This window comes from Agelaius phoeniceus, chromosome 6 (genome assembly GCF_051311805.1).
Source record: "Agelaius phoeniceus isolate bAgePho1 chromosome 6, bAgePho1.hap1, whole genome shotgun sequence".
Taxonomy (NCBI): Eukaryota; Metazoa; Chordata; class Aves; order Passeriformes; family Icteridae; genus Agelaius; species Agelaius phoeniceus.
In genome coordinates, this window is record NC_135270.1 from 36,271,659 (window position 1) to 36,294,383 (window position 22,725).

The 22,725-nt window shown below is 45.7% G+C and overlaps 1 protein-coding gene across 11 annotated transcripts; it reads left to right on the forward strand.

Moving 5' to 3' along the window:
• Positions 1–629: 629 nt before the first annotated feature.
• FOXG1 (forkhead box G1) lies at positions 630–16,936 on the forward strand. Of its 11 annotated transcripts, XM_077180401.1 has the most exons (6): positions 630–7,370; positions 7,617–7,668; positions 7,822–7,899; positions 13,245–13,289; positions 13,568–13,674; positions 16,152–16,936. In XM_077180401.1, the coding sequence occupies exon 1, from the start codon at positions 943–945 to the stop codon at positions 2,320–2,322; it is 1,380 nt and encodes a 459-aa protein (XP_077036516.1). In that variant the 5' UTR covers positions 630–942; the 3' UTR covers positions 2,323–7,370; positions 7,617–7,668; positions 7,822–7,899; positions 13,245–13,289; positions 13,568–13,674; positions 16,152–16,936. The 11 variants fall into 11 exon arrangements, with proteins under 11 accessions (XP_077036516.1, XP_077036515.1, XP_077036509.1 ...); XM_077180400.1 differs by lacking the exon at positions 13,568–13,674 and having other exon boundaries at positions 7,822–9,881; positions 13,717–16,936; XM_077180394.1 differs by lacking the exon at positions 13,568–13,674.
• The last annotated feature ends 5,789 nt before the right edge of the window (positions 16,937–22,725 follow it).

Here is a 22,725-nt window from a genome sequence, read left to right on the forward strand (position 1 = left end):
GCCGCTTCACCCACCCGGCCTCCCACCCCGCCTCCTTCGTCGCCAGAGGAAGGGGCAAAGCGGCTCGTGGCAACTTGAGTCCGCCGGAGGAACTAGGGGAGCGAGCGGCCGGGCCGGGCCCGCCGCCGCGGGACGGGCGCGACTTGTTCGGCGCGGGGGGATTTGTGCTCGCGGCGACGGCCGGGGGGGCACGGGGCGGGGGGCGCGCGCACCGCGCGGTGATGCGCCTCTGCGCCGGTATCCCTGCGCCGCGGGAGCCGCGGCGGCGGCGGGGGCGGGGCGCGCGGGGCGGGGCGGGGCGGGGCGGCGCGCCGCCATTGGCCGGCGGGCGGGCAGACGCGCGGGCACGCCGCCGGCCCTGATTGGGCGGCCGGTGGGAAAGGTTAAACCAAAAAATGTTTTACAGCCCCGGTGCGTGCCGGCAGCTCTGAAATTAATTGCGGCCGGGGCGGGCTGTATCGCCCGTCTGCCTCGCTCCGCGCCGGCCCGCGGCGGCTGCTGCTCCCTCCTGCCTCCCCCTGCGCTGCCGTGCCGGGGGAACCGGGCACCATGAAGTAGCTTTTTTTTTTTTTTTGGTGTGTCTGTGTTTGTGTGTTGTTGCTTTTTTTTTTTTTTTTTTTTTTTTTAGGTTTTAGAAGGTTTTTTCCCTTTTTCACCTTTTTTTTTTCTTTCCTCCGCTGCGACTCGGTTTGATTTTTCTCTGATCGGTGATTATTATTGCTATTATTTTTTCCCTCCCCGGCGGTTCCTGTCCGTGCTACATGACTTGCCAGCGCTCGAGACTGCGGTCCAACTGCGCTGCCGCTGCCGCCGCCGCCGCCGCTGCCGCCGGTGGTGCCGCCGCCGCCTCGGCCACCGCCACCGCTTCGGCCGCCGCCTCCGCCGCCGCCCCGCGCGCAGCTCCCTCAGCCGCCGCAACTTTCCCCCTCAGACTAGTGTGTGATGTTGGACATGGGAGATAGGAAGGAAGTGAAAATGCTGCCGAAATCCTCCTTTAGCATAAACAGCCTGGTGCCCGAAGCCGTCCAGAGCGACAACAACCACAGCAGCCACAGCCACCACAACAGCCACCACCCCCATCACCACCACCATCACCACCACCACCACCACCACCCGCCGCCGCAGCAGCCCCAGCGAGCGGCCGCAGCCGAGGAGGAGGACGAGGAGAAGGGGCAGCACCTCCTGCCGCCCCCCACCGCCGCCGCCTCCGGCGCCCTGGAGGTGGCCAAGGCGGACATGCTGGCGGGCAAAGGCGAAGCGGGCGCGGCGGCGGCGGCGGCGGCGGAGCTGGAGGAGAAGGAGAAAGCGGCCGAGGAGAAGAAGGGGGCGGCGGAGGGGGCCAAGGACGGGGAGAGCGGGAAGGAGGGGGAGAAGAAGAACGGCAAGTACGAGAAGCCGCCGTTCAGCTACAACGCGCTCATCATGATGGCCATCCGGCAGAGCCCCGAGAAGCGCCTCACGCTCAATGGCATCTACGAGTTCATCATGAAGAACTTCCCCTACTACCGGGAGAACAAGCAGGGCTGGCAGAACTCCATCCGGCACAACCTCTCGCTCAATAAGTGCTTCGTCAAGGTGCCCCGCCACTACGACGACCCGGGCAAAGGGAACTACTGGATGCTGGACCCCTCCAGCGACGACGTCTTCATCGGGGGCACCACCGGCAAGCTCCGCCGGCGCTCCACCACCTCTCGGGCCAAGCTGGCCTTCAAGCGGGGCGCCCGGCTCACCTCTACCGGACTGACATTCATGGATAGGGCAGGATCCTTGTACTGGCCTATGTCCCCCTTCCTCTCCCTGCACCACCCCCGGGCCAGCAGCACTTTGAGTTACAATGGGACCACGTCCGCCTACCCCAGCCACCCCATGCCCTACAGCTCAGTGTTGACTCAAAACTCCTTGGGAAACAACCACTCCTTTTCCACGTCTAATGGGTTAAGTGTTGATAGACTAGTCAATGGAGAGATACCTTATGCCACTCATCACCTCACAGCAGCAGCTCTGGCCGCCTCAGTGCCGTGTGGCTTGTCAGTTCCCTGCTCCGGCACCTATTCCCTAAATCCCTGCTCTGTAAATCTCCTAGCAGGACAGACGAGTTACTTTTTCCCCCATGTTCCTCACCCTTCAATGACTTCTCAAAGCAGCACTTCAATGACGGCCAGGGCAGCCTCCTCCTCCACGTCGCCACAGGCGCCCTCCACTCTCCCCTGTGAGTCCTTAAGACCTTCTTTGCCAAGTTTTACAACGGGACTTTCCGGAGGACTTTCTGATTATTTCACACATCAAAATCAGGGGTCTTCTTCAAACCCTTTAATACATTAACATCCATTGGATCAGACTGTAAGTGAACATTTTACACACATTTGCATTGTAAATGATAATTAAAAGGAAAAAAAAAGCAAAACAAAAAAGTCCAGGTATTTTTTATTAAGTCCCCCATTTTCTGTACGTTTGTTCAGTCTTTAGGGTTGTTTATTATTCCACCAAGGTGAGGAGTGTCAGCAAGGTGCAATGTGGGGAGATTGCATTGTAGACTATGAAGTTTGGAAGACAAAATTATAGTAGAATGTGTATCTAAATAGTGACTGCTTTTGCAATTTTTTTACTCAAATATGATAAGTCTATCACTAAAAGCCGCCCGATTCTCCATGTTTGCAGTATTATAAGTTATCATGGATATGTCGGTGGGTGCAGACCTTGAAAGAAAAAAAAACCAAACCAAACCACTAAATTTATGAAAACTATAAGAAAACCTTAAAACATAATTTGTATTTAAGCAGAATTAATACTGAAAAATGCCCAAGATCTACTTTTGGCCATTTATTATTTTATTATTTTCTTTACCGAATTGCTTTTTTTTTTTTTTTTGTTCATTTGTTTGTTTGTTTACTTTTAGACCAAAGATTGGGTTTTAGAAAATGCACTCAGTGTACGAAGTAATTTAAAAAACAGCAACATTATTTCAGTTTTCAGCACTGCCCGTTCAAATTAATCAGAAGGGGACAAAATTAATGATTGCCTTCAGTTTGTGTTGTGTATATTTTGATGTATGTGGTCACTAACAGGTCACCTTTATTTTTTTTCTAAATGTAGTGAAATGTTAATACCTATTGTACTTATAGGTAAACCTTGCAAATATGTAACCTGTGTTGCGCAGAAGCCGCATAAATTTGAGTGATTGTTAATGTCGTCTTAAAATTTCTTGATTGTGATACTGTGGTCATATGCCCGTGTTTGTCACTTACAAAAATGTTTACTATGAACACACAGAAATAAAAAAATAGGCTAAATTCATATATACTTGATAGTTTTTTTGTCTCTTTTATTAACCCTAATGTGGCAGAGGCTTTAAAGTTACAGTGAGATCAGAGCGCTGCTTATTGCACAGTCCACCATTTTTCACATGCTCCTTTCTTTCTCCCCCCGCCCCCTCCCATGCTGTCTTTAACTGCAGTATTTTCAAATGTAAAGGATCAGAGTATTTAATCAAACACCATGGCCAGTATTTCGATGTCCATTTTGGGGCAGAACTCTTATAAAGTCTGCTTAAAAAATGTTAGTAGGAGGTATGGTGTTTTACTAACATCTGACTTAGGCTGAAAATGCTTAACATTGCATATGTATGCAGATATACACACATACATATACAATTTAAGTATATAAGCACACATTGGGGAAAAGGCCAAGGTGCATTATTGTATAGGTACGTGTTCTTCCTGCAATCTCTGAAATGCATTCAAAGACTTATTGTACCGAAAGAAATTAATTTCGTCTCTATGATGACTCGAGATATATTAGCAAAGGATGTGTATGTGTGCGTATATACACACACATATCAGCTATCATATGATCGTCTGACCAAATTTAGCAAGCTATGGTATGTGTGTGTATAAAATATAACCCTTATCTTAAAGGAGCGCTCTTCCGGAAGTATCTAGGCTGTGTGTATTGCTATACTTTTGGTGCTGCGGACACTTTGGCTGTAGGTGCTGTGAAAGTAGCGGTATTTTTTGGCAGGCAGCTCTCTGCTGTGCCCCTTGGGCCGGGCAGGGGGGGCAGGAGCCGAGCGCGGCGAGGTGAAGGCGCAGTCCATGGCAGGGAGGCAGGGCGCCGGGGCTCACGTGACGCCCTGCCTTGCATACCGATGTTTAAACGTTTTAGGGGGTAAAAACAACCCACCAGCCAAACAAACAAAGAAAAAGAATCAACAAATCAAACCTGTATGGATGCGCTTACATGTAAAGTTTTGAAAACGAGCTCTTTTTTTCTCTCGGTGCCTGCTGAAGCCCAGTAACTCACGCGGGCGTCCCTAAGAAAGCTGCGTTGCCCGGAGAATCGATCCATTAGTTTTGAGGGGGCAACGCTGCTAGTAATTTTAAGAAGCATTTAATCCTGGAAAGAATTGGTGTCTTGATGAGTTTAGGGAAGCCTATAAAGGCCACAACTCTTGAAAATAATTAGAAAACTTGTGCAAAAGGTTTAGGAACTAATTGGATCCCGCGGTGAGTCCGCAGAGGACAAGTTGTTCATTTGTTACGTTTGTAGCCCAAACTGAGCTCTGCAGCAGTGCAATAAATCGGCGACTGCTCATTCGACAATAGGCCGAATGAAAAATAATCTCTAGGTCGGAGATGTTATCGCAAACGCTTTAAAGAGCTTTTCTTAGAAAGACAGAAAAGAGGAAGAAAAAGAAAAAAAATGCCGGGGGGATGAATAATGAAGCAGTGGAAAATTTGAATTCTTGCAAACAGTGTGTTTGTCGTGCTGAAAGAATAAGGGGAGAAAGAGGGAATCTCCCGAAAATAAGTAATATATAAACAGATGCAAATAGATCTGCAGGAGAGAGAGAGAAGTGAAAGGTTACGGATGAGAGATGGGACACCCAGCTTTGCACTGTGTGGGGGAGAAGGAGAGAACTCTCTGATATTCTTAGCTTTCACTCTCACTCCTGCAATTCAAAATTAATCATCACTATGAGAAAACGATTGCTTTGTTTAGGGATGGAGAGATGATACCACCACTTGGAAGCTCCTACCCTCCCCCATTTTCTTGACTCTATTGTCATTAAAACAAGTGATGCAAAAATACAAAAAAAACCCCAACAACCTCTTTTTCAACAAAACTATTGGAAATAATAAAATACAATAGGTGTGATTTAAATTCGTGAAGCCTAGAGACCCCATTCTGTGTACTAGGGCCTAAACAACTTAAAAGAGCAGCATCTGCTGCAGCTGACAAAGAAAATGATTTATTATTTACCACTTGCAACTGATTGTATGCTGTAGGAAATCCAATAGCACATACGTAAAGTATTATTTTGTTTGCAATGTAAAAAAAAAAAAATCTGCTGTCAGTGTACTGAAGGGAGGAAAGAGACAGATCAGGTTGGAGGAAAGCACAATCTCACCATGTCAGAGTTTGAGGTTGGCTAATAAGCATTAATTAGATAAGCGTGATGCATAATAATTCCTGAAAAGGGTAGCCTTGATGTATGTCTCTCCAGACTTAGTTTAAGCCAGCACTCGCTCCCAGAGCTCTCCTTTAGGCTCGGCGTTGCAAAGTATTGCCTAAGGAGTTCAGGTGCCACAGACTTTTCCCTCTTTCTCTTACACCAGGTGCAGGGGTGGTTGCTGAGCTGGTAATTTATTCACGTTTCCATACACGTTACCAGGAATCAGACTATTTTTGTAAAGAAAATAAAAATAAGTACAACCCAAAACAAAAATAAAATAGAACCAGTAAATCGAGAAAGTTCTCATGGATTGTGTCAGGACTGCTAAGGCCCCAAATATGTCTTTACCTCTGCCTGCTCCTCAGACAGAGAAACCCTTTTGTTCGCTGAGGCTGATCTTTGCCCAGGCTCGTTCGGCACTGAATTCGAGGTGCTGGTTTGTTTGTTTTTCTTTTTGTTGTTGCTTTATTGTTGGGGGGGGGTGGGGGGGTTGGTGGGTTTTTTTGGTAGTGAAGGGTTTTTTGTGGTTTGATTGGGTTTTTTTAGGGGGGGTGGTGTAGCATACAGTATTTCTGTTATCTGATACTTGTTTCCGCGGTGGTTTATATGTCAAATCCTCAAGCTAAGCCTTTAGGATTTTTTAAACATGTACATTTCTAGAATGATGCAGTGTCTTAGCGTCGTTTCTTTAGCGTTTCCTAATTTAGAGTGTTTATGGGGGACGGGCGGTCTTTATGGAATTAAGGAGCTATTGTTATATTCTTAGTTGATGTTGGAGGTGATTAACTTTGCTCGCGTAGATCGTAGGAGAAGAAATCTGCTCATCAAGAAACATCCAATTACGACTTTAAGACTGCCTTCGCAAACATGTTTGAAGCATAATAAACAGTAACTCGAATTCTCAACGCGATATTTGGCCAACAAATTTTTGTCATATTTTAGATATCTTTCTTTTGTTACAGTAAAATATCATCCCTTATGTGGAATGTATTCTTACGAAAGGATTTAAAAGAAAATGAACAAAAACGTAATTTGGCTTAAATGGCACAAAACTTCTGCTTGGGGGAGTGACATTTTTTTAATCTGATACTTGAAAAAAATAGTTTAACTGGGACGTCATTTTGCTCTTTATAACTTCTTCTGATGATTATTAAGATTTATGTCAGAAATTATGATTCAGGTACACACCCCCTCACCACTTGTGTTAATATGAGGTCTCAATCACCATGTATTCAGTATTCACTCAAGCAAAACTCCCACTGAACTCCGGTTACGTTTTGACTGAACCACATCAGAGTTTTGCTTAAGAAAGAGCACTGAGCAATACTCCTTTTATTAGTGACTTTATTCTTTAATTGTTGTATTTTCCCTTAGGATGGGAGATAAACAAACAAACAAACAAAAAAAAGTCTGCCTGTAGATAATCACCGCTATTGCACTTAATTGTGTGATCGCGAATAATACACCCGCCCGAGAAAGTATATGCGCATACATCTTACGCGACTACAAAATCAGCGATTGGCAATAAATATGTATACACACATAGAGACACACATAGACTGCAGAGGTGTCTATCCATTGCACTAGTGTCTGTAGCAGCTTCTCTGCTTTTCTGTGCACTGAAGTGTTCTTATTACACCCCCCCCCCCCCGCCTTTCCGTCCCGTGGTGAAGGTGCCTGGATAAATGGGTCAAAAACTGGTGGGCAAATGGGTTAGGAAGAGGTGAAGGTGAAGATCAATAGAGGTTTTAGGGCTGGCTGTATCTGTTGTGCTGGGTTTGTGTGACTGTGCCCAGAGGGCGGAGTTCCTGCACATTCCTACCTCACCGGAGAACCTGCCCTCAACTCCACTTCAGCTACTCCAGAGAGATGGGACCCTCCAGAAGAAACCTGCCCAGCAATCCTTCCCGCCAGAAGGGTAGGTGCACTTCAAGAAAATCTTCCCTACCTCTTATCCCCACAGGCAGATCCATGTGATACGAATGAATAGAGATGACAGACTTCTGTCTAAACGCACAGTTTCCCCGTGGCCCCCGATAAGCAGGTCGCCCGTGCAACCGAAGCACAGTTTCAAAGCACCGGTTACACCAAAACTGCGTGTGCCTAATGTCAGGATTTTCGCTCTCTCTCTCTTCTTTTTTTCTTTTCGGTCTCTTCCTCAAAGTGTTTCCTCCCCCGGCCTTCCCCCTCCCCCTCGGGCTCTTTCGTTTCAATCGGTAAGTTGGAAGTTCCTTTGCCGATTTAGCAGTTCTTGTGGTTAATCTGTAGATATTTTATCTTGTTTTGTTAACGTGCTCTTTGTTTGCTTGTTTACCACTAATGTCAGTGAAAGTCACACGGGTGCAATGTTGTCTTTGCCTTTTTTAAAGATGCCAGGAGAAACTGCCTCTACCTGCAAGAAAGGCGCACGATGGCACTTGGGAATAGAAATCCTCCGACGGCACCGGGTGAGTGCGGATTTTACTCCTCTTTTACACTCAGGTATCAAGTAACTTCACGTGCGATTTTTGTCCTTTGGTACCAGAAGGGGAGAGAGCGCCATTCCCGCAGATCCCTGAGCGTGCTCTGCCTTTTTGAAATATTACGGGGGCTAGGCAAAATTCCCCTCCACCACTCATGTCGGGAGGAAATTTGGTCCTTTATCCATCTCTGCTATATGAAAGACGATTTTAGCATGGCGAGTATAGGCGGACTCTGTAATGAATTATTTCTAAAAATTCTGAGCTTGTCATTTGAGAAAAAGCTACAGGCTTATCGCACCTTTCGGGGTTGTGTAAAGAGTGCTAATATCTCTAAATTTCTAGGAAAGCGACTAAATGCCAAAAATTTGGGGAGATCGAGGAAAGAGACCCTGCAAAGAGCCTTACTAAGCTGAAATTTGCTTTGAGTGCTCCAGTGGAGAAAATGCGCCCTTAAAAGGGATCACGGGCAGCGTTCATGTCCATGAGAGAGCTGCAGGCACTCTCCCTTTGTCTTCCCACTCTCCAAATTCCATGACTGAGTTCTGTGTACGTTGAGATTTACGTGCCGAAATCTCGCAATAGGGGCAGAAGTTTAAATGACTGATAAAACTGATGTGCTCACTGCGCTCATCCTTGCGGGTGGGGGCAGGCGCGCTGCTGCGTGGGCAGGACCCGGGATGGGGCCCTCCGTGGACCGACCTGTTCTTCTTTTGCTGTCCTGATGTGGCAGAGGGGAAGAGCCGCGTCTGGTGTCCCACCCGGCGGATGACTTTGACCCCTTTGCTCCTGCTATTTTTGACCTCATGAAAATAATTAATTTTTTTAATATACAGCAAGTGGAGTTTTCCGCGACGCTGTTCTCGGGACACCTCAGCGCAGGGGGCAGCGGTACCGAGCGCCCGTCTCTTTCGCATCGCAGAAACCGACGCAGGTGCAGGGAGACGAGCGCTCGCACACGCACAGCACACGCCGGCGGTGACTTGTGACAGATCCGCCGGCGTGTTGTGTGCCCGGTGCAAACCTGTCCGGGGACGGCCCCGTGGGCGCCGCGGGGCACCGGTGGAGCCGCCCACGCCCTGCGCTGCGGAGGGGCGGCATCCGCACTCGCGTATCCTCGGGACGGCAGAGACCGGCGCCGCCGGCCCCGGCGCCTTCCCGGCGCAAGCGAGCGGCCGTGCCCGCACACGCGCGTCCGCGGGGCGCGGCGGGGCCCGGCGCGGCGGCGGCGGCGGCGGCGGCGCTGCGCCTCCGGCGGGCTGGGGGCGCTCTCGGCCCGCGGGAGAGCCGCCCCGCCGGGCCCGGGCACCGGCCGCGCTGCGCCCCGCAACCCGCGGCGGCCGCTCCGCGCCTCTCCCGCCGCCCGGCAACCCCCGCCCGGCGGTAAAAGGGCGGCTTGCAGGCGGCGTTTGTACTCGCAGGGCCTGGGGTCCGTGCCGCCGCGCTCCCCTCAGAAAGGAGGAAAGATGTAAAATGTCCTTCTCCATGCAGACTCAGCGTTGCGTTCTTCTAGCTGCCAACAGACAGATGTTGCCATAGGGAAAGGCGTTTAAAGTCCTCTTCCCAAGAACTAGCCCAGGATGCTTCGATCCAGGAATGGGATTGTTAAACTCACCTCTCGCTCCGTCAGAGCAAAACAAATCAGAGAAAACTTGAAAAACAAAAACAATAATAATAATAATTAAAAAAAATTAAACTGCCAAAATAAACAAATAACCAAAGCAACTACCAGCAACCTCCCCTCCTCCCCCGCTTCAATACTGTGTAACAGAATACAGTATCAGGCTAGCGAATTAGACTCAAAGCGAGCGGATTTGCTGCTCTCAGTCGAGGAAATGAATGCAAAGTCCATTTCAAAGAATTATCTCTAGGGAGTCCTTCAAGTGTATTTGGGGTTATCCGTGATTTGAGAGGAAAGACTAAACGAGAGGGGGTCTGAGAAAAGCCTGCCATTGTCACCCTACCCTAAGGTGAGTAAAGCATCCCTGTAAAGCTAGCTGCAAAGAACTGCTTAACCTAAGCCCGAGAGGTGAAACCTCTCCTCGCCCGGAGCCGCCTGACCAGGGAGCCTGAATTTCGAACTACAAAGGCGGCACGAAGCCTGGGCTCTCTTGGGTTGATTTTTTTTTTCCGCGGTGGGGAATTCAGAGCTCTTTACAAATGTTTCGCAGGGGCATCTTTTACAGGAAAGTAGAAACACGTGAAAGGAGCTCTTCCCCTTCGGGGCGCTCCCGGCAGCTCTCCCTTGACGGTGGCGGAGGAGCCGGGTTTGCCTCGGCCGGCCCGCGGGGGAGACCTCGCCGAGATCCCCATTAACTTGGAGGCCCTCCAGGCTAAGTGTTTGCCCTGCACTGCTCGCTAGTGGAAGGAAGAGAACCCCTCTACGTCGCCTCTCGACCCCACACCCCCACCTTCCTTCCTTTTACTCAGAAATTCTCTCATCTCAAGTATTTAATATTAGCTAGTCTACTAAGTTAGTTATATCCAAGAGGAGACACATACCTGCTGAACCCTGACTATAGAGTAAAAAATCTCACCGAAGCCTGACTAGAGAGTAAAAAAGAGGAACCCTTTTTCAGCCTCAGAACACAACCAGAAGAAAAAAAAAAGGCAAAAGAAAAAAAGATAAAAGAGAGAGAGAGAGAGAAAGCATTATCATTAAAAAAAAAAGCATAATCTCATTGTGAAGCGTGGCATGTCTCAAAACGATGCAATCGTTTTATAAATTAAGGAAGGGTAATATTCACTGGTTACCAAACTGTTCTTTTGAATCAAAAATCCTGGCGATGCTATACTATAAGTTGCGTTTCAAATCTTTCTATGATGCTTGCACGCCCAAACACACTTTCATCCCAACACCAATATATTTTCTAATGGAGATGATGGCTCTGATTAGACTTTTCACTAGACCCCAAACAAAGCAAAGCTGGGACAGATTATTAGAGAGGTCTGTGGCGGGGTATGGTTAAGCATATCACATAATCGTTTATATATTTAATGCTGTGGCTCATAGGTAACTTCACAATGCGCTGGTGAAGAGTAAATCTCCCTTTAGATTTCTGAACTGCAGTTCTGATGGCGAGTGCATCTAGAGGGCTCTAAATGCAGTCTAGAGTTTGTACCACAGTGGTACAAAATGCCAAGTGTGTTTTTATTAGCATATAGTATACACACACTCATATGGGTTTATGAGAAAACAGATGAGAATTCTGCAAATAAAAATGGCATTGTTGTTCCATCAATGAACTTTTCCCTCTATATTTATCTTTCTATAGCTATACATATACACGTGTATACACGTGTGTGTATATGCATGTATGTATTTGTCCGATCTTTTCTAACTGTGAAGGTGTCATCTAGCATTCATCAGAAAAGGCAGCTCTTTTCTTGCTTGCTTGTTTATTCTGTTTGAGCAAAGTTGTTTGTTTTGCTGGGAAGCGTAAGTTGCCTTTAGTTATGTCATCACTATCATTTGTATTTAGATGGAAGGGTAGGACTTATTACCTCTATTTTTATTACTAAATCAGTGGAGGTAAAAGTACTAATAATTAAATACAGATCTCTGATTGCGGGTTGGAACAGCAAAATCGATTGTCTCTTCATCAATAAGACAAGTGTTGAGTAGCTTGCTATTGATTAGTATGTTTATTTATGCAGATCTTTAGGTATTTGCTTACATATTTCGGGTTCTTTGTCTGCTAATTATTATACCAGATTGGTTTGAAAGAAAGAGCTTAGACTGGGAAACACACTTGACAGATCCATTCTTAGCTAACCTGATAGTGGATTATTGCAATCCAATAAGTTTAACAAATTACTTATACGTGCTTGCCTTTCGAGCAATTAGGAAACCGTTTCAGATTAAAATCCCTTGTTGCATTCGGGGTCGGTTCATTTAAATAAAGGGGCATTATGTTTAGATATTTTCCAAATGAAAAATGGGTTTCTAGATCTGCAGAGGCTGAACAGGAGTTGATGTGTGCTTCGCCTTCCGTGCCCTTAGGTTTCTTTGTAAGTGTAAAACACCTTCCCAGCAACAGAGTGGCCCCTGGGGTTTCCTCATAGATGGACGGTAATCTGAATATCGAAATCAGAAATCGATATATTAAAAGAAAAAAGCCTACCAAAGCAAACCAAACAAAACAAACCAGAGGGATCGGCATCCAAATATCAGTGTTCAAAGCAGGTGGTATTTTGTGTCGCTGTTTTGGCTTAATGATTTAATCGGTCCAAAAGGAATCGCCCCAGCCCCTCTGCTAAACGGTCTATTTTCCAGCCGTCCCGTCTCAGGACCCCAGAAGGCTGACATTGTGATCTATATTTTAAACACACTTTTCCAGCCGACACCCTCGTTTTCTTTCGCAGCCGTTCCGGGGAGGGCTCTGCTTTGTCAATACCTTCCCCGCACCGCTCCGGCCGCGCCGACACCGGCACCTCGGGGCGAGGAGCGAGCTCGGAGCAGGGCTGGCGGCGGGGGCCGGTGCCAAGCCAGGTGCAGGGAGGGGAGGCGGCTCCGCAGGCCCCGCGCTGCCCCGGCCGCCGCTTGCCCGGGGAGCGGCGCGGCGGGAGCCCGAGCCACGGGCTGGGAGCGGGGACAGGGCCCGCGCGCGGGGCTGAGCGGTGTTGAGCCCTTCTTCACTTATCTTCCTCGTCTTTTGCTTTCGGCAAGTTTTGTTGGCGGCGGGGTGGGGGGGTGGGGGGGGTGGATTTTTTTCCTCTTTCTTTTACCTCCAGGAACTGCTGCTTTACAACCTGTAGAGATAAGACAGCCTCGCATCAGATGATCACAGAGATAAGTAATCTCTCCCCTCGGCCAGTGGTATAGCTGACCGTATGCTCTTGAATCTTAGAGCGCTAAGTCTTTCCTGTGAATGAACGAGAAAACACTCGACAGGTCGTGAATAATCGTTTTAATGAGTGTGTAAAAGCGTGCGACGGGGTGCACGGAGCTGTCGGGTTAAACAAACAACTTGTACCCTGACGAAATCCGATTGTTAAAGTGCAAAGTGGTGTCAGTCCAATTTCCATCCCAGTTCTAAAAACCACAGATCTAAGTCGCGGGAGTCCAATTTTCCCCATTAAGAAAAATAACAATATTTTCTGAACGTAAGTGCGATCGTCCCTAATGTTAGCCTTTGGCGAAAAAAGACCAGTTGCATATCAGAGGTACCGAAGCTATTTTTAATATTTTTTGTTATTTTTAAAGACGATAGTTAAAAAGTGTGTATTTGACATTTTCCTACATATTATCAGATCAATGCGGTAAATATTTTCCTTTTTTATGTGTCCGTCGCCTCCCTCTCCGTATGGTTTTTTTTTTTTTTTTTTCACAGATCACTGGAGGCAAACATCGAATTAATTGGATCTCAGTGACTGAGGTTGGTAACTTTGTATTGAACTAAGGTTATCTCTGTCATAGTATTCAGGTGTTTACAAGACATTTTAGGAGTTTCTAGAAAAGGTAAATCCAGACAATACATACGATAAAACTAAAAGGGTGTTACAATATTGCATACTTCAAATCCGAGTTACACTACCCATGTACAGGGAGATAACACTCTATGGGTCTGTAATAATCTATCTAGAGATTATAAATTTTAAAAAAATTGAGGTGTTTTTTGGTTTTTCTTTCTTTCGTTGTTTTTTTTTTTTTAAGCCTGACATCAGAATAGCCATGTCTGTTTCCTGTACTAGAGGGCCTTCCTTGCAGTATTTTGTAAGCGCAAATACCACTCTTCTAAGGCCAGTGATTATTTTTTCAAGGTTAGTAATGACGCATATTCCTAATGTTTATTGTTGCTAAAGACTTTCAGACTGACTGCAGGTCTGGCACTTTCTATGAAGAGTCATTTTCAGATGTGTCCTCCCTTTCTTTGAAAGTACCGGCTTGAGCAAAGTGAGGTGAGGCAAGGCAACCCCAGCTGGAAACCAATACTCTTCAAAGTTTCTCTGCTCTTCCAATTAATACTCCATTTTTCACAAATAATATGACATTGGAAAATGAACGATATGACAAGATGTATTATTAGGCTATAGACATAATGGGGACCCAATGCACTGGCATGAATGCGAAATTTACTTTTGATAATTGTGGAAGTTGAATCTGGCCACTCATTAACTAGATAGTAGTGTCCATATGGCGTTGGTCTCAAACTGATTTCCAGCGTTCATAGCATTTTGAGTTGAAAGATGGGTTTGGTGTTTTGGGTTTGGTGTGGGGTTGGGTGTTTGGGTTTTGTTTTGATTTTGATTTTTTGGGTGGGTTTTTTGTTTTCTTTTGATTTTTTTTTTTTTGTTTGTTTGTTGGTTGGTTGGTTTGTTTTGGTGGGTTTTTTTCCTCACAAAGACAGTTTTGTGTTGTGCTTTAGAAACGACGTAGGCATTGAGAACGATAGTTCATTGATATCAGTGAATTTCGGGTTCCCAAGCGTGGCAGAATTGTCTTTGCATACCTTCCTCTGAAACCAGCGATAGAAAGCAAAGCGAGAAAGAAGTAAAGAGAGGGATAGAGGGGAAGAAGGGGAAAAAAGAGAATTCAACCCCACTGAATTAGGTAGCAAATCTATAACTAATGAACCATGCAGTCATATAACAGTATTTAACAAGCATCTGACGAATGTTCTGGGCAATTTCAAACATGGCTTTGTTCAGACTATGTGACTTGAAACACATCATTGCCCGGACCAGTGTGAACGCTAGAGACTCAAAACCAAAATATTCCCACCCTTTTCCTTAACTCCCTACGTGAGAAGAAAAGGGACAGAGGCTCAGTCCCAGGGAGGAAAGAGAGAGGAGAACGAAAGACAAAGCACAAGGACGTGTGCCTCCGGAGCACAACAGCACAGAAGTCTGCACCCTGAGAACCAGGGAACATTTCTCATCCCCCTGAAAGACTAATGCCCTCCTCCTGCAACTGCAATTTCCTTTGCAACAAAACCGTGTATTAAATGGGCATGGTGGATAGTAAGGACCTATCAGTTTCTTGCTGTAGTTCTGCTAATAAATAAAATTCTAAATGTTCAAAACACTCTATCTGTCACATTCACAAGATAGGTACTGTAAATTCCTGTTGAAAATATACAAACAGAGATCCAAGAGGTTGCCTCTGTTTTTGTATCTCTCTCTCACAAGAAATGCACTATCAAAACATTAATTATATTTGAAAGGGAACAGATTATTTGTTTGAGAAAGAATTACATTCTTGAATTTATATTCCACGCAGACCTCTCCTCCTGTCTACTGAGAGGGTTGAACTGTAAATCTGTCTCAAATTATTTACCCCTAAAATGTAAGTAGGTGTGTCACATTAGAGTAGTAGAGAGATGAGAGATAATCTGTAGGTGCTTTTAGACACCTCTGTGGGATGGGTCGTTAGGGAATGTCGAAATGAACACGAAATTGCAAATCTAACATGTGAAGAACATACACGCTTATTCTTTGACAATGAAAATACAAACGCACGTAGAGATGCAGAGTTGAACCTAGTTAGTTATTAAACACGATGACTCACGGGAGTTTGGGCCCGCAGTTCCTTTTTGTTTAGTTGGTTTTGCTTTGGTGTTTCTTTCTGTGGTTGTTGGTTTTTCTGTTTTGTTTTGTTTGGGAGGTTTTTTGTTTGTTTTGTTTTTTTAATGCTTTCATGCGCATCTTGTGGTAGCCGATGGTTGAAAAGCTATTAACCGTGTGAAGAGTCATCACTTAAGTCAAGAGAAATCGCTTAAGGATTGTACCTTCCTTCATGCTTTTAAAAACACTAATAAAAGGGTTAAATCGGTGCCCCCATACCTTTACATTTCTTCTGAGGAGAATAGTTGGACATTATTAGGAGCTCTTGAGAAACTCTCCTCGATGTCTGCTTTTTGCAGTCACCGCTAACCAGACCTTCAGCATTTCCTAACCTACCTCCAGACGCCGTTAGCTATCTCAGCAGCATCGTTCTCCAGCATTGCAAGTGTTTTGGCAGGAATTGATGTGGACAGTCCGTTCAGAAAGTTTTTGGTGCTGTCACGTCATGTTTGGGGAAATTCGTCACTGAATCGGCGCCCTTAGCTTGGGACCGGGGAAGCTGTGTTAGCACAGGTCCTGCAGAGCTGAGCCCTTTTCTCTATTCCTGTATTTCTTGAGCCCTGGGAAACCGAAGCCATGGGGCCTGAAGGGCGGTCGCAGGGAGCACGGAAAGGTGGGGGTGGGCGGACTTTTCTGCCTTGGATGTGCCTGGGATGTGCTCTCTCCCTGATTAGGTATCTGTGGAGGAAGAAGGTGACGTGACGAGAAAAACCTGACAGCCAAAGTGGGAACTGTCCGGGAGAAGGATCCGTGATGAATGAGGTCTGCGAAGTCATGATGCACAAACAGCCCAGGACAGTGTGTTGGCATCAAATGCCGGTTTTTGTTCGCTAGAACCATAAAGAAAAGTGGGGAGGGGGCGGAGGGGGGCGGGGGGGAGATGAAGGTGAGGTGGGGGAGGGGGATCCTGGGGAGAGGGTCAGTGAGGACTGGGAGCGAGAGATCGGAGAAATCAGTGGCTGAAATGTTAGCATGAGTTCATCGTCTCCCCGGGAGAAGGAGAAGCTGCGTTTGTCAAATGGGCTAGAGCGCTGACGGGAGGCAGAGGCGCCATCGGAGCGCTCCGAGATGCGGCTGTGAAATGTGGATCCCGACCGCCCCGAAGGACAGTACTTTCTGTTATAATTACGTTATAATCTATCCCAAAATCTTCCAGGCAGGTGTACGAGATTAAGTCAGGCTCTTCGATAATCGCCGACTCATCGTGGGGAGCAAGTTCTGCCCCGGGGTAGGGGATAAGATGGGAACAGCGGTAGTGAAGTTGGAGAGACATTACTACATAAACTAAAATCCTACTAAAATTGCAAACATTATTTTATTCCTGGAGTAATTCGCGCAGAACTGGAGCTTCTTCCTCGGGTTAGGCGGGAAGGGCTGCCCTGGACAAGCCTGTAACTTCTTGAATTGTTTTTGACCGTGCACTGTATTGCCGTAATGCCAATAAACGCTTTAAACGCGTCCTGCTAGCGGCCATCAGACGCCCCGGCCCCTCAAGCCCGATCTAAAGGAGATCTGGCTCGGTTCGGGACTGGGTCACTCCCTGCCTTCGGGTGCTCTTGGTGCTCTGGGAAAATGTGGCTGGGTGAGCTGGGGTCTGTTACACTGACCTCCGGGTTTTCTTTCCTCGGAGGGGCCAGTCTTGGCTTGCAGGGGGTCACAGAGGCAAGCGCTCCCTTCGTGTCAGCGGGTTCAGGATTTCAGGACTTTGAGTTTAGCGGCCGGAGAAAACCCTGCCTGATTTGTGCCGGACTTGGTGTCTGCCTGCGAGGAGACACAACTCTCCCAGGCACGGATTCCCTGGGGGGTAGCATGGCCCATATCGCTCACCCTTTCTCTGAATGCCAGCAGATGGATGCAATTAAGCCTAGGCGGTGCTCCCTGGCTGGACACCGATCCAGGGTGTGAGAGGGTTGGCCATTATGCAGCGCCTATGGGCTGGTGTTCACTGCCGACAGCTGTAACTGGGAGGAGGAACGAATCATGGGTGCTCCCAACTTTCCCGTCTCACGGCAGCGACGGGAGCACGGCAGGACCCCAAGGGCTCATGAGAGAAAAAGCCAGAAAAAAAAAAAAAAAAGAGAAAAAGAAAAAAGAAAGCACTACACACCTATTGGGAGAATTCAAATATCTATGTAATGTTATTAAAAATAATAAAATCCCAGCAAAACAAGGGTTCTCTTTTAAAGGAAATCTGAGGAGCGCAGCGAGCTAAGTGAAAGCTCTGTTTTCAAGGCAAGGCAGGATTAGTTCCCTGCACATAATAGCCAGTGTGTAGGAATTGCAAATGAACATCACCAGCAGTGCTGGAGTTACCCTCTTTAAATTAATATCGAGCTGGCTTCCCTGCACAACGTGTAAATAACAGACATTTCTCAGCTTTCGAGGCGAATGAAGATTGAAACAAACATATATTTATATTTCCCCGTAGTTTAATCCAAGAAACTCCTTTCCCGGAGTAGCCAGTCAGCAGTGGAGGAATTTGGGGCAACGCCCCCCCGACCTGTTCTGCGGGTTAAAAATCCCATCAACACAGCAGCCCCAGAGCCCCGAGCCGCGCCCGACGGCCGCACAGACAGGGCTAAGGCCGATCCCCGGCTCGGCGGCGGCGGCTCCCGGCCTCAGGCGGCCCCGCCGCGGGGAAGCTCCGCGCTGAGCGGGGCTCCCTGGGCTGCGGGCCGGGCCCCAGCACCCGCTGAACCCACTCCTCCATCCCGGCATCAGGCGTGCGAAAGGGGAAGGTAATACATCTGATCTCCCGCCGTAAAGAGGGGAGAGAGAGAGAGAATGCTGTGAGCTCCAGGGCTCTTTCAGACACTTCAGAAATTAATGGGGGAGGGGAAGGGGCTAGGAAGGATAGATGCATTGGAAACGGTAAAATAAAAACATGATGTGAAGATATATTTACTGTCAGCTCAGAGCCAAAACATTTATGCTCCCACGCCTTTTTTTTTTCTTTTTCCTTTCTTTTTTTTTAGCATATCGGAACTTAAGTGATGCATTTTAATTATTTTAGGAAAATAAGCAAGAAGGCTTTTTTTCAGAGTCTAAATAAATAGCAGAGTGTTCTGTGCCGATGATGTCTCCGGCTCGTGATGGCCTCATCTATCCAGCCACTACTGTGAGCTCTGAAAACCGGGGAAGAATGGTGTGTTACTGGCAGTTTCTGAAAGGAACTATCCATTATTTTTAGGGTTTTCTGAAGCAGAAAACGCAAAGAATTTTCTGATTGTCTGAGAGGTGAAAAAGGAGCAATATTTTCCTAAAGCTTCAGCTCAGTATTGCTTAGGCCTTATGGGAATAACAATTTTCCTTATTTTTCAAATAGTTATTTAAACTCCTTGCGAGTAGCAGGAAAAAAGTACACATTGCCCTAAGAGAGAAGGCGCTGGATGCCTTGCAGTCTCTGAGATCAGCTCGGTGATTTCTTTTTCTCCCCACTCCCCTGTCCCTTACCAATCCTCAACTTTGATCTAAACCCTGAAAACTTTCTTCCTGCATACGTGTCCCTAATGTTCAAGAGATTGCACAGACCTTCCTAAAGGAGACTGATAGTCCTAAGAGCCAGTTTCTATTTTGGGAAGGGGGGAGGAGGATAACCCTATTTCACCTAGAAGTAGTTTCCATTTGATTGTAAGTGGAAAAAACCCAAAGCCCAAAACCCACCCCCCAAATCCCAAACCAAGAAAACCAAGCACAAAACAAATCCCAAAGCAAGTGAGAATGCAGTAAAAGAGAGCCTCTTTATGTTAACATTAAAAAAAAAAAATGAATCAGTGTAATACAATTGTAGGGAACATCAAAACACACACACAAGCAGAAAATATCAGTCATAATCTGTGTGGTTAAAAAAAATTGAATCAATGATAGGTTTCAGTTCTCTGCAGGAACACCTAAAATATTTATGACCAGGAGGGCTTATTCCACAGTTTTCTTTCCAAAGAGGATATATTTTCTCATCTTTAGTAAAGATTTTCATAATGTTTCTCTTGCTCCTCTCCTCTACACTGACTTCCATTTAGGGTAAATGCTGTCACTCAAACATAGCGTCTTGTTCCTGTCAGCTCAAATGAACTCAGTGAAAAGTTCAGAGTACCTACAGGCAAACTCCTTTTTTACTCTTCGTAGTGTGTTTGCATCTTCAAGATTCATCTATGGAAAGCCCAGAGTTGTGACTTTGGACTCTGTGCCATCACTCTGAGTGGTGCAGAAACTGTAAAAAAAGGGGAGAGCTAGAAAACTCACAAGTTTTTGGTTCCTGATTCAAGCAGAACAGCAGCATCAGCAACAGCAACATTGAGACTCTATCAAGGAAATAAAGATAGAAGGAAGAAGAAAGAAAGCCTAACAACAGTGAAAGAAAGCAAGTAGAAGTGTATTGCAGAACAGAATGGTACTACTGATTTCCAGCCTACATGATTCTTACCCCAAAAACAGAGAAGACCACAGCTTGCAGTACCCTAAAAGACGACAAGAGAAAGTAGCGTAGGTCTTTGGGTGTCTGATCAGTCTGTTTTGCAGCACATTAACCCATCTTTGTTAATGTCTCTAAGAGTTTTTTGACACATGCCCCTACAAGCAAAGCAGAAGAGTACTCACTGCCTTGCTTTCATGTAGATCCTAAGGATATCCAGACTTTCTCTGTAAAATTCCACCATGATCCCCATTGAAACTATGAAATAGTGTTGTTGGTTTACAGGAAGAAACTTGGGCATCAGGACTTGTGTAAGCAGGTGTGTACAAGCAAGCATGTGTGAGACCTATCTGCCTTGTTATCTCCAAAGAACCACCTCTCTCTCTTCCTACAACACAGCAGAATTCCTGACACTTCCATTTTCAGTCCTGTTCTGCCAGAGTCCATTGAATCTTTGCCTCCTTGCCTGATGACCCAGAAATATCACTGGAAGAAGCTGTAAAAAAAAAGTTTTAAATGTACTTGAAATGTTTCTGATTGATGAAAACAGGTGGAAAAGATTTTTGAGATTATTTACATAAATGTTGGAAGCCCCATGGATCTAATCATTCAATGCCAAGTTTGCAAAAAACCCCCAGAGATTAATGTAATCCGAGCAATGTCCTTTCATTGAAAGAAAATAGATGAACTTCTTCTGTAAATCTTTCTTCTGCAAATTTTTAGAATTGCTACTTTCACAAAAACATAAGCCAAGTTATATACTATCTTGGTATGCTCATTTAAAAAAAAATCAAATATTTCAGATTTATTGGTGGAGCTGAAGCTGAAAAAGAAGTATCAAAACCAATGTTGGTGATGCTGAACAGTGTTGATTTACAGCGTTATCATTACAGAAATAACAGAGTACTGCCAAGAAAAGGAGTTTTTCAATCTTCCTTTAGGTCTATTGATCGGGAGGAACTTTGAAACTTCCTTCTGGCACCTAGAATTCACTCACGACTATTGAAAACCTACCTAAAGTTTGGAGGAGCTAAAAAATCTCACAATTAATTAATTAATTTGTAATGAACTAGCAGGAACTGCATAAATTACTGAAGTCACAAGACAAAAAGATCTATTTTCTTTCTTTTTAAGATGTTGATCTAGTATTGAAATATCATGAAAAGCACTGTTCTCTTTGCTCATATCAATCTTCATAAAAGTAATCCTCAAGTCTGGATGTATGTATTTGGGTTTTATTTATTAGGGATGGGAACTTCTATCCAATTCTATAATTTGTTTTGGTTACTTGCTCATTGATAACAGTAGTCTTCTGGGGTAGTTTTTGCAAGGTACTTGAACTCAGTGCCTTGTAGGATTTTCAGATATTCTCAGGGTAGATTATGTGGGAACTGGATTATGTGCCTGGTGGGAACTGGTCCTATGTACTGATTAAGAAGTACACTTAAATAACTTGGCCAATGATTTAGAGAATGTTCTGTATAAGTGTGTATTTTTCCATAAGTGGGACCACTCTTCATGCCATGTAGAGACTTGATTTCCACACGCTCAGTGTGGAACAGGAAGTCTGATGTAAGAATCTATGACACTCCTGTACACAGAAAGAGGAAGAAAATCTGCTCCTGATGTGTGGCAGTCCTTTAAGACATATACTTTTTGAGGATGAGGAAGATGATCCTGATTTCCTCTTCTGCACTGAAGTAAAGCCCATGCTATCAGCATGTGGGCTCCATGCCAAGCCTGATCTCAGGCTTGTAGTTTTGCTTTTCTGCTCTGCTACTGCAAAGTAAGTTCTGCTCTGGGACTGAGTGTGAAGAAGCAGCCATGTTGAGGCCAATTCTCTTGGAACATGGGCCTGAATTAGCTTTCAGAGCTATTTCAGAAGCCACGTGTCAGGGCTAGAGTTTCCAATGCTTAATTTTACCAATGCTTTTCTTCTTGAAGGCATGATTAGGAAAGGACAATTGAAATACTTAATGTCCAGAATACTGCAGAATGTTGCAGGCCAGAAAGCCAACCATTTCAAATCTTCTAAAGCAGAATGTGAAGGTTTAGGGAAGTGATAATGCCCCCCTACCCTGCTTTGGTGAGACCTCACCTTGAGTACTGCATCCGTCTCTGGGGTCCCCAGACCAGGAAAGACATCGACCTTCGAGAGCAGGTACACAGGAGGGCCAGCAAGGTGATTAGAGGGATGGAATGGAAAGGCTGAGAGAACTTGTTTTTTTTTTTTCAGCCTGGAGAAGAGAAGGGTTCAGGGTGACCTAATTTTAGGTTTCCAGCACCTGAAGGGAGCCTATAAGAAAACTGGAGGGGGAGTTTTTTATGCAAGCATGTAGTGACAGGACGAGGGGAAATGACTTCAGACTGAATGAGATTAGGACTTCCTTGAACTCAAACCATTCTATGAGTCTATGAAATCCTAAACAATTTTCTGCTGCCATGAATTACTGTAGAAAAGATAGTGTGTCTTAAAAACAAGGCAACAAAGGGGAATTCGCCATTGCTGGTCTTGTAAATAGGGACCAGAGACCATGACATGGTAGCTCTCCTTTACTGAGGAATCCCCAGATGTGCAGGGCACAGCATTTGTTTTTATTTCAGGTTTTCATGTTTCACATGGTCAGTTCACGTGGTGAACTTCTCTTCTGGATCTGTAAGTATCTAATATATTTATCTGCAATTTATCTATGAGTGCTCTAACTTGGACTGATATTTGTCACCCCAAATCCAAACTCCAGTTGTAGGTTGAAGGTTCAGACCTAGAAGGAGAAAACTGAAGGCCTGGTATCTCATTCTAAGAGTTATTTTCACGTGTGCACAATACTATTGGCTAA